We start from the raw sequence: 17,467 nt of genomic DNA on the forward strand, positions 1-17,467 counted from the left end.
TGCGGATGTCTGCCCGGCGCGAGGGGCACTCTGCTTCAGGGCGGCTTGCGCGCCGGGCGGCAGGCGGCTATCTGCAGCGCAGGGAGCCCTGCGGGAACTCCCGCGGACTCCCCAGGCTTGCAGATAGCTTCCTGAAGCCTGGAGAGCGAGAGGGGTTGGTGCGCACCGACCCCTCTCGCTCTCCAAGCTTCAGCGAAAGCCTGCATTCGCCCCATAGGACGCACACAGATTTCCCCTTCATTTTTGAAGGGGGAAAAGTGCGTCCTATAGGGCGAAAAATACGGTACATGAAAAACACACGTTTTATATTGTCCTGGGTGCTATATAAAATTTCTCTCTTGTATGCAGGGTCCTTAATGCACTGGGCCTGGAAGCAGCATCGATAGCCGTCATGGGGCAGAGTGAATCAGAGCCACAGGAGGAGCAAGAGGTAACGCCAAAAAACGAGAGACATTGCACACACTTTTGTAAATCAAGAAAATCTTTAATAATAATAATAAAAAGAATGGGCTAGAGCCGTTCTGCTTTCCCACCTGCAATTCACCCATCCACCCCTTTTGCAGCTTTCCTTTATCCCTGTTAAGTGTCTGTTGCTGTGTAGAGAATCATCTTTGCTTCTAGACGGAGACGTTATTTTTGCTTGTTGGTTGGCTCTGTTCTTTTGAAGGCCTTGGGAATTAATGGGACCCTAGTTAATGAATGAATGAACGGGACGCGGGTGGCGCTGTGGGTTAAACCACAGAGCCTAGGACTTGCCGATCAGAAGGTCGGTGGTTTGAATCCCCGCGACGGGGTGATCTCCCATTTCTCGGTCCCTGCTCCTGCCAACCTAGCAGTTCGAAAGCATGCCAGTGCAAGTAGATAAATAGGTACCACTGCAGCAGGAAGGTAAACGGCATTTCCATGTGCTGCTCTGGTTCATGCTGGCCACATGACCCGGAAGCTGTACCCCGGCTCCCTTGGCCAGTAAAGCGAGATGAGCTCCGCAACCCCAGAGTCGTCCGCAACTGGATCTAATGGTCAGGGGTCCCATTACCTTTTAGTTGCTATCAAAGGAACGTTTTTTGTGTGAGCTGAATGGAAACTTAGGCATGACTGCTTGAAACCTTATCTTTTTTATATAATAATTTTTATTAGTTTTCAATTACAGTCCACTAATAGCCTCATTATAACAATGCCAAATTATAATACAATTACTAATACCAATCATTCAAATACCAAATTATATAATTTAGATGGCCCCCCACGTGCTAGAATTGATGGTGTAATGATTTTCTTTATTTCTGCGTTCCAAAATCTTATTAATTTCAGTTACATTCCAGTCAAAATAATAATTCCATATACAGCAACTGCAATATTAATAACATACAGTCATACTTCGGGTTGAGCTTTTTCGGGTTGCGTTCTGCGGGTTACTTCCGGGTTTCGCCACTCACGCATGTGCAGACGTTCAAAATGATGTAACACTCATGCGCGGAAGCGGCAATTCGCGACCCGCAGACGCAGGTTGCATTTGCTTCAGGATGTGAACGGGGCTCTGGAATGGATACCCGTTCGCAACCAGAGGTACCCCTGTATTTGTGTTCACACATTAAATGATTTATGAAGCTACAAGTGAGGCACTCAAACTATATTCTTGAAACACCCGCCACAACCTGGCCTATACCCGCTGCCCCAGGAAGCCCTCTAATCCCTTTCCCCCTCCTCTGCGTTGGAGTCCTCCATCCTTGATCCTGACCTTCAGTGTCTGCTGTGTTCTCTCCCACTGCAGGATGCAACCCTGACCGCTGTACTTTCCAACGTCAAGCTCTTTGTGGCAGATCAGCTGCAGGCCAGCATGGTGAGTAGAAAGGGGGCAGAGGACACTTCTGGGGGTCTGCGTCGGGGAGGTATGCGATGGGTGCTGCCGCCTGCAGCACACCTGTACAAAACCGCCTCCTAGCAGAGACACCAGGAAAGCTAGGACTGTGTTTCCTGCTGCCAGGGACAGACACCTCTTTGCACGGGTGTCAAACTAAGTGGGGAGGGACACACACTGCTAGAGGATGGGTTGTGTAATTCTGAGGAAAGGGATCTGTTTCTTCAGTCCTTCGGAAAGCAGATTCCGGGCTTCACCTCCCCACCTTATAAGGTAGATGTGGGAACTGTCACCATATTTGCTCTTGCACGATAAAAGCAAAGTGCCATGCCTTTGTTTGCTTGTTTTATCTTGCTTCTCTGAGCAAGTTGGTGACCCAACCATTAACGCCTAATCGAAGTCCAATATAAAAGCAGCCAATAAAAATACCGTAATCTCAGAGTAAGCCACTTGAAGCACCTCAGAAAACAGCCCTGGAATAAGCCAGATTTATTTATTTATTGAAATATTTTTTATTCGATTTTACACATATAAAATTATAGCAATACAACCATACACATCAACGGTTGAGAGATTCCTCTGAATCTTTGGACTTCCCACCTTCCCCTCCATGGATCCCATTATCAAACCTTTTCTACTGCATCTTTTTCAATAGTCCATCTTTGGTAAAACTCCATTGTCTCCATAGTTCTTACTACATTACAAGTGTTATTGCAACCCTACTAGTGTTTTCATCTGCTTACAATGGTCTCCAAGATAAGGAATAAACCAGATTTAAACACACTTCAATCAGCAACATCTGTCACTGAGAATTCAAAGCCTGTCGAAGCAGTAGAGTCTCGGGTACCTTCCTATAAGCAGGAAGAGAAGAAGATCTCTGAACAGGCGGACGTCCCACAGTGTTGGCTTGCTAAACACTCAGCAGCTAGATTCTGAGTGCCGAGACGGGCGCCATAGGCTTATTTCGTTGCATTTACCAGCAGCGTCGAGAAAACAGACTCGCCTCGTTGGAGGCTAAAATTATGCCCGTTTAGTCACAAAATTATTATCCTGCTATTGAATTTTAAAGGCAGTGAAGAGGTTTGGACTGGTGAGCTTCGCAGTCGGTGTGGCTTCCTAAAGCCAGTCGCATTCTGGCTCTCCAGGGCAGGTGGATGTTAAAAGCAATTATCTCACACACCCAAACCCACTTTACCTGTAAATTCCAGTGTTGAGAAACCCCTGGGGCCTACAGATAATTGACAGCTGCGTGTTCAAGGTTGGAATCTTCTATGCATCGACCCAGAACAGTAGAGCCTCTTGGGCTGTGTCTCTGCGCAAATGAATGGGGCTGTCCTGAGTGACTCCCACAGTAAAGTGAATCAATGGCCGGGCACAGAATGCCAGCCTGCCACCTTTCCAGCAGGCCATAACCCACATGCCAATTGGGCGCTAACCCTTCCCCACAGGTGCTGGGAGTCATGATAGGAGTCGGTCTCTCCGTGCTGCTTGTGGCCGCCTTGATCCTGGTGCTGATCCGCCGGTTCCGCCTTCAGAGTAAGTTCCTTGGGGCTGTGGGAAGTGGGCACGCTGTGCCAGTGGGCAGCTTTTTTGACAAGGCGGGGCCGGGCCGGGCCTGCTGACCTGACCTGAACTCTGGTCTCCTCCTTCCTCCCTTCCCTGCAGAGGTCCAGGCTCAGGAACAACCCAAATATCGCTTTCGCAAGCGGGACAAAGTGTTGTTCTACGGGAGGAAGATAATGCGCAAGGTAATTGGAGGAAAGCGACAGGACCCACAGTGTGTGTGTGTGTGTGTGTGTGTGTGTGTGTGTGTCGCATGGAATGGTTGTCCTGGAATGATCGAATGACTTCTTTGAGATGAATTAGTTGACTTGGGAATGGGGAATTATGCGGCGTCTCAGTCACCGTGACCCTTCTGCTATTGCTTATAATTTTTATTAAATTTTCTGTTTTCCAATTTAAAGTACAGTCCCACCTTGGATCCTGAACGCCTTGCGAGTCAAACGTTTTGGCTCTCGAACGCCGCAAACCTGGAAGAGAGTGTTCCAGTTTGCGAACGTTCTCTGGAACGCAAACGTCCAACGGGGCTTCTGATTGGCTGCAGGAGCTTCCTGCGGCCAATCAGAAGCCATGCCTTGGTTTCCGAATGTTTTGGAAGGCAAATGAACTTCAGGAACAGATTCCATTTGACTTCCGAGCTACGACTGTACTCATTTTTACATCCCTAAAATGTCAGTGACTTCCCTTCTTCTCTTTCCATGGTTCATTCTAAATATCATAAATCCCTGCATATTTTACAGAAACGATACAATTCATTATTCCATTATTACATCCATCATAACTTATTTACACTGCTGAATTTATCTTAATGCTGCCAGTGTTTTCAACTGTACACAGTTATTTCCCATCTATTCAATAAACGTTTTCCAATCTTCTCTAAACACCTGTTCTCGTTCTCTTATTCTATGTGTTAAGTCTGCAAGCTGCTTGTACTCTGTCAACTAAAGTTGCCACTCTTCTTTGGTTGGGACCTTGCTCATTTCCCATTTGGGGGCTAACAGAGCATGGGCCGCAGTAGTGGCATACATAAATAACTTTTTTTGACACCTGGGAATTTCAATCTGATTATTCAGGAAAATATCTTGGACAGTCAAGGCTTTGGCAGGTGTGGGAGCAGGGACTGTTGAGGGTGTTTGTGTGGCTGGGCCAGGATATTCCCTTCCTGTTGATATTTGTCATGTGGTTCCCAAGGAGAGAAGCTGATATGTAATGCATGGCTCTTGGGAGGGTAACCTGCAGCCTTCGTTGAGGTGCCTTGATCCTGGCTAGTAAATGTGTGTAACAAAAGACCAGCAGCAGGTATATAGGGCTGGGTGGCTGCAGGGTTCCTCCTTCCACTTACCACATTTCCTTTCTTGCCAGGTTTCTCAATCCACTTCCTCTCTGGTCGACACCACCATGTCTGCTTCCCGTCCGCGCATGAAGAAGAAGCTCAAGATGTTGAACATTGCCAAAAAGTGAGTCGGTCAGCTAGAGCAGAAAGCGTGCACATGTCAGGGAAACGAAGGGCCATATTTGAGCAAAGTCTAGCTCAGGCATAGGCAAACTCGGCCCTCCAGATGTTTTGGACTACAGTTCCCATCATCCCTGACCACTGGTCCTGCTAGCTAGGGATCACGGGAGTTGTAGACCCAAAACATCTGGAGGGCCGAGTTTGCCTATGCCTGGTCTAGCTGCTGCATTCTGGATTAATTGTAGTTTCTGGGTCACCTTCAAAGGTGGCCCCACGTAGAGCGCATTGCAGTAGTCCAAGCGGGAGATAACTAGAGCATGCACCATTCTGGCGAGGCAGTCTGCAGGCAAGTAGTTAACCTGCACAAAGACACAAATTGGGTCCTTTTTCCAAGTTCTGCATCTTTGCTCCCTTCACCTGCGAGGACTAGAAACTTGAAGAGAGAGAGAGAGCATGCATCAAGAGCCTTGAAACTTGCAATGTGGTTTATTCCTTAGTGGGTACAGTGAACTCGGGGCAGTCGAGGAGGATAGCGATATAGAAATGAAACAGAGGACCCGGTGTGAGGGAGGGAGTGAATCCAGTGCCTCTTTCAGGCCTTTAAAACTGTGGAACGCCCTCCCTTCAGATGTCCAGGAAATAAGCAGCTATCTTCTCTTTAAAAGACATTTGAAGGCAGCCCTGTTTAGGGGAGTTTTTAATATTTAATGCTGTATTGTTTTTAACACTCAATTGGGAGCCACCCAGAGTGGCTGGGGAAACTCAGCCAGATGGGCGGGGTATAAATAAAAAAATATTATTTTATTTTATTTTATTAATTAATTATTTTAAAACTGGCACATTCCCCCGGAAGCCAAAATGAGCATGGAAGGAAGAAGGGTGTATTAGTTGCTTATTTGCTTGGGGAATAAAGTCATACCTTGGGTTACAGACGCTTCAGGTTCTGTGTTTTCGGGTTGCGCACCACGCCGAACCCGGAAGTACCGGAACGGGTTACTTTCGGATTTTGGTGCATGTGCAGAAGTGCTAAATCGCGACCCGCGCGTGCGCAGATGTGGCGCTGCGGGTTGCGAACACTGCGGGTTGCAAATGTGCCTCCTGCATGGATCACATTCGCAACCCGAGCATCCACTGTAGAGGGAAGGAGGGAGTCTCTGTCTTTATCTGCAAGAACAAGAAGCTGGTTGGTTGGCTGGTTGGCTTCCTTCTATCCCTCTGAGGAACCTCTGCCTTTTCCTCCTCCGCTCAGGATCCTGCGTATCAAGAAGGAGCTGCCCACCCTTCAGCTGAAGGAGCCGCCCCCCTCCGTCCTGGAGGCCGATCTCACAGAGTTTGATGTGGCCAACTCTCACCTGCCGTCCGAAGTGCTCTACATGCTGAAGAATGTGCGGTACGTGCCGGGGTTTCAGGTTGTGACCTGGATAGGAGGTCAAGGGGGAAGCCGCAAGAAGTACAGTGGTACTTTGGGTTACAGATGCTTTACGTTACAGACTCTGCTAACCCAGAAATAGTACCTCGGGTTAAGAACTTTGCTTCAGGATGAGAACAGAAATTGCGGGGTGGCGGCAGCGGGAGGCCCCATTACCTAAAGTGGTGCTTCAGGTTAAGAACAGTTTCAGGTTAAGAACGGACCTCCAGAACGAATTAAGTTCTTAACCCGAGGTACCACTGTACCTGGGCAGCTGGCACTGCCATTGAACAGAGTGTGCCTCTGCTTTGTCACAGAGTCAGGATCCTGTTGCCCGGCCACAACCCTTCAGCAGTATGTAGGGAGCCAGATGATGATACAATTAACAAAATTAATAAGAATATGATGGCGGTGGGGAAGGTGATGCTTTTACATGCATGCTTCAAGCTGAAGAGAGGCCGTTTTTCAGCTTTTGCCAAAACGCTTCCCAATTTGTGGCTGCTGAACAGGCAACTTGGTGCCCTCCTCATATTGTGGACAACTCCCATCAGCCGCAGGCAGCAAGGGATTATGGGAGTTGTAGTCCGAAACATCTGGAGGCCACCATCTTGGCTACCCCTGAAGTAACAGCTACATCTCCAGCTTTCAAGTTTCCCTGCATTGTTTTCCTTGGCGTAGATTTGAGCAGTGTCGGTTCCACACAACATTTGGGGCGGCCGTTTACTAGCTTCTGCCATTCTTCTTCTTGCTGCTTCTGCTACTCTCAAGAGAATCCAACGACCTGGTTTTTAGAACAGTACACAGAAATGCCTGTCGGGGAAGGGAGGGAATTCAAGCAAATTGGATTGCTGTGCGTGGGGAATAACAAGAATTAATGTTCCGAACAAGTGGCCTTTCTGCACATTCACCACACCTCATAGAGGATGTGCATGTAGCCTCACCGTGAAGAGGAAATTGTGCCTGGGGAACAGGTTGCTAAATCCTCTCCCCAGCTCCTTAGTTTTGCTGCTGCTGCTGTCCTTATGGGTTCTGCAGCCAGCCCAAGGCAAATAGCCAACATTGTTAGTAGTAGTAGTAGTAGTAGTAGTAGTAGTAGTAGTAGAAATTATTACCCTATACCTGCAGATCTCAAGGTGGTTCTTAACGCAAAATCACAGTATAAAAACACAAAATATGTAATAAAAACAAAAACAACCCAATAATTCACCATGCCCACAGCAAATTTTAAAAGGGCATTGGATGTCAAATCAGCCAGAGGCCTAGTTGAAGAGGCATGTTTTTGCCTGGTGTCTAAAGGTGTATAATGAAGGCGCCAGGCAAACTTCCCTGGGGAGAGCATTCCACAGACAGGGAGCCACTGCAGAGAAGGCCCTGTTCTCGTGTTGCCACCCTCTGGACCTCTCGTGAAGTAGGCGCACAACGAAGGGCCTCAGAAGTTGATCTCAGGGTCCGGGTAGGTTCATATGGAAAGAGGCGGTCTTTGAGGTATTGTGACCCTGAGCCATTTAAGGCTTTATAGGTCAAAACCGGCACTTTGAATTGGGCCCGGAAACTAATCGGTGGCCAGGGCAGTCAGACCGGGATCGGTGTAATATGCTCAAACCATCTTGCACCAATGAGCAATTGAATTCTGATGTTTCTGAACTAGCTGATGTTCCTGAACCCTCTTCAGGGGCATGGCATTGTGCAAGGAAAGTGTTGTGGTGATGCTGCCCTTTTCCTTCCTCGCAGGGTGCTAGGCCACTTTGAGAAGCCTTTGTTCCTGGAGCTGTGCAAGCACATGACCTTCCAGCAGTGCCAGCAAGGCGAGTACGTTTTCCGCCCAGGTCAGCCTGACACCAGCATCTACGTGGTCCAAGATGGAAAGCTGGAGCTCTTCCTGTCTGAGCAGGTGAGGGCAGCGGGGAGCTCAGTCGGGCAACACCAGGAAACTCTGTGGGGGCGATTCCATAGCCGTGTATGGCTATGCAGCTCAGAGGGCAAGAGTTGGGCATGGCCTGGCGTTCGTCGCGGCAAGGAACGAACAGAGCTGCACCAGACCAATTGGCACAGTTGTGTGCAGCTCTCGTTCGTTTCAGTGGGGCTTGTGCAGGAGACCTTGACTGTGGTTCTTGCAAAGGATGACGTGGTCCCCTAGTTGGCTTTGAGCGCGGCTAGCCAATTGCAAATCTCTTTGTTTGGTTGAAGAAGATAGAGTCCCTACCAGAAAAGAATGGCAGATTAAGTTGATGGAAAATGCCGAATTGTCAAAAATGACCAAGAAATCGGGAAGACCTACATTTCAATAAGGAATGGGGAACATTTATAATTTATCTTAAAAACCCTTGTAAATAGTTTTAATTTGTTAGCGTGACTGGAATAACACTTGTACAGTCGTACCTCGGAAGTCGAACAGAATCTGTTCCAGAAGTCCGTTCGACTTCCGAAATGTTCAGAAACCAAGGTGTGGCTTCCGTTTGGTTTCTAATTGCGCAGGTGCACTGAAAACAATAGTGGAAGCCGCACTGGACATTCGGCTTCCCAAAAAACATCTGAAAACCAGAACACTCACTTTTGGTTTTTGATCGTTTGGGAGCCGGCATGTTTGACTCCCAAGGCGTTTGGGAGCTGAGGTACGACTGTAGTTTAATGTTGAATTTTGGACAGAATGGAGATGTAAAAGATTTGGATTATTATAAGAGATGCAGGAGGAAATGATTAACAATAGGACCCACAGAGGAGAGGAGGGAAGTCCAGGTTATTCCTTGGAGTCTTGTTATATATTGGACATGTGATTGTAAAACTTTGATTTGAAAACCAAATAAACAATTGTTTTAAAAAATTCAAATCTCTTTGTTTGATTCAGGATGGGAAAGAGACCCTTGTGAAGGAGGTCTTTCCGGGCGACAGCGTGCACAGCCTCCTCAGCATCCTGGACGTCATCACGGTAGGATCCTTGTTCACCTCAGCTTGTTAGAATCCTAGATACGGAAGGGGCCTGCGAAGCCATCTAGTCTGCCCCCTTCCACCACGCAGGGACTGCAGTGCAGGATGCAACCACAGCATCCCAAGCTTCCAGGGGAGGATTGCCCACCCCTTCCTGAGGCAAGTCTGTTCTCCTGTCAGACAACTCTTGTGGTTACGAAGTTTCGCCTCGTCGTCAGCCTAAATCTGCTTCCTTGCCATTTCCACCATGTGGCTCAAGGCTCCACATTCTTCTAGTTGAGAGCCAGTATGGTGCAGTTGTTAAGAGCGGTAGATTTGTAATCTGGGGAACTGGGTTCGTGTCTCGGCTCCTCCACATGCAGTTGCTGGGTGACCTTGGGCTAGTTACGCTTCTCTGAAGTCTCTCAGCCCCACTCACCTCACAGAGTGTTTGTTGTGGGGGAGGAAGGGAAAGGAGAATGTTAGCCGCTTTGAGATTCCTTAAAGGGAGTGAAAGGCGGGATATCAAATCCAAACTCCTCTTCTTCTTGTGGGCTCCAGCCTCATTGCTCCTTCTCCCACCCATGCCACTCCCTCCCCTGGCTTGTCCCACGGAATGAGCTAAAGGTAGTGTAATGGTTATATGGGGTTGCTCGTGCGTAAGTTGCCGCCACTCCTGGCTAGGTAGCCTGGTTAAACCTTTCCTGGCTGGACAGCCCTTCACTTCGTGGCTGTTCAGTCGCTGGTGGAATCCGTCAGTGGGCGTTTCTTGAACCTCTTCCAGCAAAGAAGTTCTTTGACGCCAAGTCTACGCCTACTTTCCCTGCGCGGAAGTCTTCTGCGCAGGGTGGGTGTGGGCAGCGGAGGACCTGTGCTCTCCCCGCTGGTCGCCGGCGAAGAGTCCTGGAGCCCCCTCGCCGATTCCCCCATCCGCCCCCCTTTATCCCTGGTGTTATGCTGATTTCCTTCCCCAGCCGATGAGTTCCCTCTCTCCCTGCTGGGCCCTTCTCCGGCATCGCTTGGGAGCCTTGCCTCCACTTCTGGCTCCGATGTCAGTTCCCTGACAGGTAGGGACCGATCCCTAGGCTAGCAGCAGCCAAGGCACCATGATCTCTTCTGTGTAATGGAATTGGTGGAGCAGAAGGATCCAGATCCGTTTAACCCTAGGGGTGCTGACCCATGGTGCTGCAGCTGTTGCTAGGCTCCACCTCCCATCATCCATGACCATTGGCCGTGCTGGCTAGGGTTGGAGTTGGAGTCCAACAATGCTTGGTGGGGCCCCACAGGTTCCTCTCCCCCCCCCCCGCCACTTCCCTGTTTTAAGCGTCTGCCTGTTGATATTTTCACCCCCTCCCATTGCAAGAATCTCCTGATCTGATGTTTTGAGAAAGGAGGGGGCGGAAACCACTCTTCTCTTCTTCTGCTCCTGCCTGACTCTGTGGGAAGTCTGTGTGTTATCTATGTAGTGACTAGATGGCTGAATGGGAGCTGTAACACTCATGCAAGCCAGTAGTTCTTTAATTTGTAGTAGCTATTAGAAATAAAAGCAGTTATTCTTCACAGCTAGCTTCCATGTTATTTATACTCTGCTGAGTCTGGTGCTCACAATACACAGTTGTGAGTCCAGTGCACTGAGACCTGCTTTCCAGGATTGGAGGGTCTCTGAAAATGCTCCAGTTGCCTAGCCCAGTTGGGGCAGAACCAGTTATTGAGCCCAATTGCTGACATTGGTTGAAAGGTGTACTGACACTGCCTTCTGACAAAAAAGGCATGGTTGTCTAGGAAGATAGGCCCTTTGGAACGGCGGGTGTGGGTCGAATCAGGGGCAGCCCCCTGTTGTTCTAAGATTGGTTTCCCAACAGGGTCACCAACGCCCGTACCGGACAGTCTCTGCACGGGTAGCTGAGGACTCCACAGTCCTGCGTCTGCCAGTGGAGGCCTTCTCGGCTGTCTTTGAGAAGTACCCTGAGAGCCTGGTCCGGGTGGTGCAGGTGAGTGCCCTGCCCATTGCTTCAATGTCTCCAGAGTGGTCTCTCCCTCTCTGTCCCCCGTCCTTCCCTCCCTTCTCTCTCTCTCTCTCTCTCTCTCTCTCTCTCTCTCTCTCTCTCTCCCTCTCCCTCTCCCTCTCCCTCTCCCTCTCCCTCTCCCTCTCTCTCCCTCTCTCTCTCTCTGTCTCTGTCTCCCCTTACTTCTGCACCTCCACCATCTCTGTTCTCTATTTTCTGGTTGTCAGGGACTGGGCAGAGGAGGGATGGTGGAGACCACCTCCCCAGCTTGAGCAGGGAGGAGGAAAAGGAAGACTGTTTAGATATACAACTGGGGTTTGTGGGAGGTCGCAGCTCAGAGGCAGATGAGGGGGAAAGCTGAGAAATAATGGAAGAGGAGGAGGAAAAGGAAGAGGCACCAAGGCTGTGACAGCCAACAGACACAGTATCTTTAGAAAGCATTCCAGACCCTCCATCTCCCAGAACCCGGCGAGCCTTGAAAGTAGGAGAGCAAAGAGCTCAAAGACAGAGGACCTGTAGCAGCACCCATGACGAATGAGGAAGTGGGAGAGACGGAGGGGGTGGAGATTCACTCGGGACAACACCATTATCCCAGAGGCTGGGTTCTATAGCCTCTCTCTGTAAATACTGAATAAAAAGTGGACGGTAAGAAACATTCCCTTGTCTTTGTATGTTCCTGCGCAACCAGCTGGGAGTTGCTGGCAGCAGACTGACACTGGTTCATGCATTTGGCCTGGCTTATATGCACAACGGCCTCCATATCATGTTGTTGAGTATATTTCACATACTTGCCATGGGTGAGGGTTGAGCAGGGGTTTCCAGGATGTTTGTGTGTCTTTGTGTAAGTCATTGACTCTCCCCATGATTGGCAGAAGCAGGCCACAAGATGATGATGATTATGATGATGGAAAAAGAGGGCTCGTCTCCCACTTGTCACAATCTTCAGAACACCGCATCTCTGAAAGTGTTCAGCCAAGGCATGCCCAGGAACTTAACAGCTGCTGGGGGCTTTTATCCTTTTTGGGAGGGGTTTCGTCTTCTAGGCATGCAAATGCCTTTTGGATTTAGCCAATCCAAGGCATAATTGTGGGGCTCAGTCTTTTTGATAAACCAAGCAGCTTCCAAGTCCTTGAAAGATGCGGTGGTGGAGAAGAGAGGTTTCTGAAACTTCCTCACCAGTCCCTGCTATAGAGAACCCCACAAGCTATGATCGGACTGAAGCGACCCTCGGACTGAGAGAATTGGAAAGGGAATTGAAAAGCTCCCCTTGCAAGGAAATTGTACAACTGACCTGCCCTTCTGCCTCTTTCCCGTTCAGATCATCATGGTGCGCCTTCAGAGAGTCACCTTCTTGGCTTTGCACAACTACCTTGGCCTGACCAATGAGCTTTTCAGCCACGTGAGTTCCTGTCCTACCCCATCCCACCTTCTCTCCCCCAACCTTGTCCGGCTGGAATCTGCTTTCAGAGTGGGAAGCAACCATACCTGGCCCCTGAGCATGTGCAGAATGCATCCCACCTTCCCTCTGCTGTGTAAGGGCTTCTAAGCTAAGCAAAAGGCTTTGGCGAGTAGCATCTCTCCTCCATTACCACCCCCTTTCCCCCCCTGCTTATGTGATAATAATAACAATAATAACAACAATAATAATAATTTATTATTTGTACCCCGCCCATCTGGGCGGCTTCCAACAAAGATTAAAAATACATTAAAATGCCACACATTAAAAACTTCCCAGAACAGGGCTGCCTTCAGATTTCTTCTAAATGTCGGGTAGTTATTTATCTCTTTGAAATCTGATGGGAGGGTGTTCCGCAGGGCGGGCGCCCCTACCGAGAAGGCCCTCTGCCTGGTTCCCTGTAGCTTTGCTTCTCACAGTGAGGGAACTGCCAGAAGACCCTCAGCACTGGACCTCCGTGTCTGGGCAGAACGATGGAGGTGGAGATGCTCCTTCAGGTATACTGGACAGAGACCATTTAGGGCTTCAAAGGTCAACACCAACACTTTGAATTGTGCTCGGAAACGTATTCGGACAAACATGACTGTGTTCTCCATTCCCAGGAGATGCAACCGCTGCGGCTATTCCCCCAGTCGGGCCACACCTCTCGTACCAGCCCCGTCCGACACAGCAAGCGTGTCATTAGCGCCTCCTCCATCGAGGATGCCAAGGATAGCTCTGGAAGGCAGGGGGAAGCCTCCTCCAGGGACCAAGGTAAGGGAATTTAACCCGTGTGCGTCTGACTTATCTATAGGGAGGCTGTGGGTGGGTCCTCTGTTTCCAGAGAGCCTGGTGCTCTGCAGGCCCCGGCTGCTAAACATTTAGCTCATCCCCAGCTGGACCTTCAACTTCCCCAATGCAGATGAGGCGAGGGAGGTAAAAACAAAGGATGCCACCTCAGACGTGGATTTAGCTGTCCTTTCTGGGGGAAGGAAATAAGGGCTGTTCTTGGAATCAAAAGTGGAGCGCAGGGGAGACAGGTGTGGATTGTCAGTTTTCTGAGCAGCGTGAGCCTGCCCTCTTGTCTACTGTGCCTCAGACAGCTGTATTTTACTCCTTCCGAGCAGGCAGAAATTTAAGCAGTTTCTCTTGGGTGCGCCAGTGCTTGGGGCAGCAAAGAAGCTTGGCTTTTGCGTCCAGTGGCTTCCCCTCACTATGGCACCACAGGAGCTGGGAGGAAGACTGGGAGGCTACTGACGGCCTCTGCAGGTCTCTTTCTGAGTTACACAACCAGGAGAGCAGCACCCCGCATTGTCTCGGCTGATTCTCCCCTCTTTGCTGTCCTTCCTCCTTTCCGTGCATACTCTTGGCCTTGACAGGTGGATATATCTGTCAAAGCTGGAGCCAGATGCAGGTCAGCACTAAAAGAAACAGATCTCCGTTTTCAGTGAACTCTTTTCTCAAGGAACGAACATACACTTGGCCTAGTGGTCTCAGCAACACTTCCCAGTAGGTCTTGCCCCTATGGAGCAGTTGCCAGGACTGAAGTTCCCCACATTCTGCCAACCTTAAGGCTCCTCCTCTTCTGGGTGCTTCCCAAGCAGTCTCAAAATGCTTCTGCGCACCTCTGGCCTCTGCTCCGTTGCCATCATTATCCTGCGCATTCTTGGAGACCAGTGGGGAGGGGAGCTTGTCGCAGTAGGAGAGGGGAGACTCCCTGGAGTCTTCAGCAGCCTCTTGACTGCCCTCCTCTGCTTCAGCCTCGAAGTCTGAACTGCTCTCTGTCACAGGTTCTCCCTGCTCACTAAAGCCTATTGCCCCTTCGGCTTCTAACAGCACGTCCCACCAAACTTCTCCCTCTGACTGCTGCTCGGTGTCTCGCCACCAATCCCCTGGCTCTGAGCCTTCCTCCTCTGGGTGTTCCCTTCATCCAGCCAGTCCCTGACAGTATCTGAGATGGTTATCCCTGGGCAGAAATGTCCCCGGGAATGATTTTGTGGCACATGTGAGTTTGGGGGGTCTGGGTGTCCTTCTCATGGATGTGAGCATCCTGCTTGGACAACTGCCATGCTTTCTTTGAAGGTGACCCAGAAACTACAATTAATCCAGAATGCGGTAGCTAGACTGGTGACTGGGAGCGGCCGCTGAGACCATACAAAACCGGTCCTGAAAGACCTACATTGGCTTCCAGTACGTTTCCGAGCACAAATCAAAGTATTGGTGCTGACCTTTCAAGCCCTAAATGGCCTCGGCCTAGTATACCTGAAGGATATCCCCATCGTTCAGCCCGAACACTGATGTCCAGCTCCGAGGGCCTTCTGGCCGTTCACTCACAGCGAGAAATGTACAGTGAACCAGGCAGAGGGCCTTCTCAGTAATGCTGCCCACCCTGTGGAACGCCCTCCTATCGGATGTCAAGGAAATAAACAACTATCTGACTTTTAGAAGACATCTGAAAGCAGCCCTGTTTAGGGAAGTTTTTAACGTTTGAAGTTTTATTCTGTTTTTCGTGTTCTGTTGGGAGCCGCCCAGAGTGGCTTGGGAAAACCAGCCAGATGGGTGGGATATAAATAAATAAATAAATTGTTGTTATTTATTTATTTATTTATTTATTTATTTATTAACAACATGAGGTGCCCACGTTTCTCCTGGGCCTGGTGAGTGACAGCCTTTTATACTGCCAGGTGACCCGTTGAAAGCAGGTCTGCTGGAACCTCCCGCTGCCCCGCTGCTGAGTCGCTGCATCTCCATGCCAGTTGATATCTCAGGTATGTGTCTCTCTCTGCCTTGACCACCTTCTGCCTTCCTGCGGAGATGCAGCATCTGCGGGCCTTGGGCTCAGTCTGCTCCATTTCTCTGGTGTTCTTTCCTCACCCAGGGATCCAGAGGGGGCCCCGCTCAGACTTCGACATGGCCTACGAACGAGGCCGCATCTCGGTGTCCCTTCAGGAAGACAGCTGCGTCTCGCTGGCTGGCTTTGCCCGGGTGAGTCTCTGGCCATTGGGATGCTCCGCTGGTGCCTGTGGAATGCTGCTGCTGCCCTAGATAGATACACAGCAAGGGAGGGAATAATAATAATAATTTATTTATTCATACATACATACATACATACATACATACATACATACATACCACACCCATCTGGCTGGGTTTCCCCAAGATGGAGCCTGTCAGGTGGTGATGTGTGGTTGTAGTCTCTCAGTCAGATGACTTCAGGTGAGAGGGAATTAGAGCTACCCTGCTTTTGTAGAAACTCTTGCATTGTTTTGTTTTTCTTATTGATTCAATAGCAACAACCAAAGTGCAAGCATATGACAAAAAGAAGCAAAGAATCAGAAATTTAAACCAGAAAGCGTCAGAGCCTAGAAGGGCAAAAGGAGAAATTGGGAAGACCAAATTTTTAACAAGGAATGGGGGGAAATTGTCTTAAAAGCCATTGTAAACAGCTAAAATCATTAGCAGGATTGGAATGACACTTGTAGTTTATTTTTGGATATAACGGAGATGTAAAAGATTTGGATTATTCTAAAAGATGCAGGAGGAAATGGTTAATGAAAGAACCCACAGAGAGGAGGAGGGAAGTTCAGGAGAATCTTTGTAATCTTGTTTTTATTTGGTTGTTGGATAATTGATTGTAAAACTTTAAATTGAAAAAGTAAAAAAAAAACCCAAAACCAAGGTTCCAGTGTATTTATACAGTATATAAAAAAACGGGTTGTGCCTGGTGGAGATGGTGGGTTTTTTTTCCTTTCCCTCTCATGGGAGCCTTCCTCTCCAGTAGCTTCTTGTCCCCTCTGCCCCCTACCCAAGCTTACCTTGTCACCATCCTTGGCAGTCGACATCCCATGAGCCCCGGGAGCGGAAGTCTGTGACGGTGGAGGAGCAGCCGTCTGGGATCTACCACTACAACTACTGCGAGGACGACTCTGCAACGGGCGACTGCCCCTTCGGCCCCTACCAAGGATGCCAGACGAGCGCCATCTTTGAGGCTGCCAAGCGGGAGCTAGTCAAGCTCATGAAGATTGAGGTAGGTGCTGTCCCTTACTTCTCATTCTGCAAGGGAATTGGTTATTTTTCAAGATCAAATAATTTTTTATTATTTTTCAGTTACAATACAATACATACCTCTGGTTATGAATTTAATTCGTTCCGGAGGTCCGTTCTTAAACTGAAACTGTTCTTAACCTGAGGTACCACTTTAGCTAATGGCGCCTGCTGCGCCACCGCCACACCATTTCTGTTGTCATCCTGAGGTAGAGTTCTTAACCTGAGGTACTACTTCCAGGTTAGCGGAGTCTGTAACCCTAAGTTTTTGTAACCCGAGGTGTCTGTAACCTGAGGCACCAGTGTAATCCAATAATAGCCTCATTTTAACAATGCCAAATTATAATACAGTTCCTAATACCAATCTTTCAGTTGCCAAATTATATCATTTTCCCCCCCCCCCCGGCGCATGCTAGAATTGATGGTTGGATGATTTACTTTATTTCTGCGTTCCAAAATCTTATTAATTTCAATTACACTCCGGTCAAAATGACAATCCCTTATACAACAACTGAAATATTAACGACTTACATTCGTATTGACACATTAAATCAGGGGACAGCAAATTTTTCAGCAGGAGGCCAGTCCACTCAGACCTTGTGGGGGGCCGGACTATTTTTTTTGGGGGGGGGGAATGAACGAATTCCTATGCCCCACAAATAACCCAGATATGCACATTAAATAAAAGCACACATTCTACTCATGTAAAAACACCAGTCCGGCCGCACAAATAACCTGGAGATGTGTTTTAAATAAAAAGACACATTCTATTCATGTAAAAACACGCTGATTCCTGGAC

The 17,467-nt window shown here is 48.9% G+C and overlaps 1 protein-coding gene across 6 annotated transcripts in view; it reads left to right on the top strand.

Moving 5' to 3' along the window:
• Window positions 1–17,467, top strand: part of PNPLA6 (patatin like domain 6, lysophospholipase) — an 82,370-nt gene that overhangs the window by 14,949 nt on the left and 49,954 nt on the right. For all 6 annotated transcript variants that reach the window (XM_081893760.1, XM_081893761.1, XM_081893762.1 and 3 more), the window contains exons 2-15: window positions 349–430; window positions 1,772–1,840; window positions 3,307–3,394; window positions 3,524–3,606; window positions 4,781–4,875; window positions 6,121–6,261; window positions 8,011–8,170; window positions 9,125–9,205; window positions 11,046–11,174; window positions 12,508–12,588; window positions 13,248–13,398; window positions 15,309–15,392; window positions 15,503–15,609; window positions 16,460–16,651. In XM_081893760.1, the coding sequence (XP_081749886.1) occupies window positions 349–430; window positions 1,772–1,840; window positions 3,307–3,394; window positions 3,524–3,606; window positions 4,781–4,875; window positions 6,121–6,261; window positions 8,011–8,170; window positions 9,125–9,205; window positions 11,046–11,174; window positions 12,508–12,588; window positions 13,248–13,398; window positions 15,309–15,392; window positions 15,503–15,609; window positions 16,460–16,651 (1,543 nt within the window). The remainder of the gene's footprint in view (window positions 1–348; window positions 431–1,771; window positions 1,841–3,306; window positions 3,395–3,523; window positions 3,607–4,780; window positions 4,876–6,120; window positions 6,262–8,010; window positions 8,171–9,124; window positions 9,206–11,045; window positions 11,175–12,507; window positions 12,589–13,247; window positions 13,399–15,308; window positions 15,393–15,502; window positions 15,610–16,459; window positions 16,652–17,467) is intronic.

The sequence above is a fragment of the Podarcis melisellensis genome (assembly GCF_964234715.1).
Source record: "Podarcis melisellensis genome assembly, chromosome: 17".
Taxonomy (NCBI): Eukaryota; Metazoa; Chordata; class Lepidosauria; order Squamata; family Lacertidae; genus Podarcis; species Podarcis melisellensis.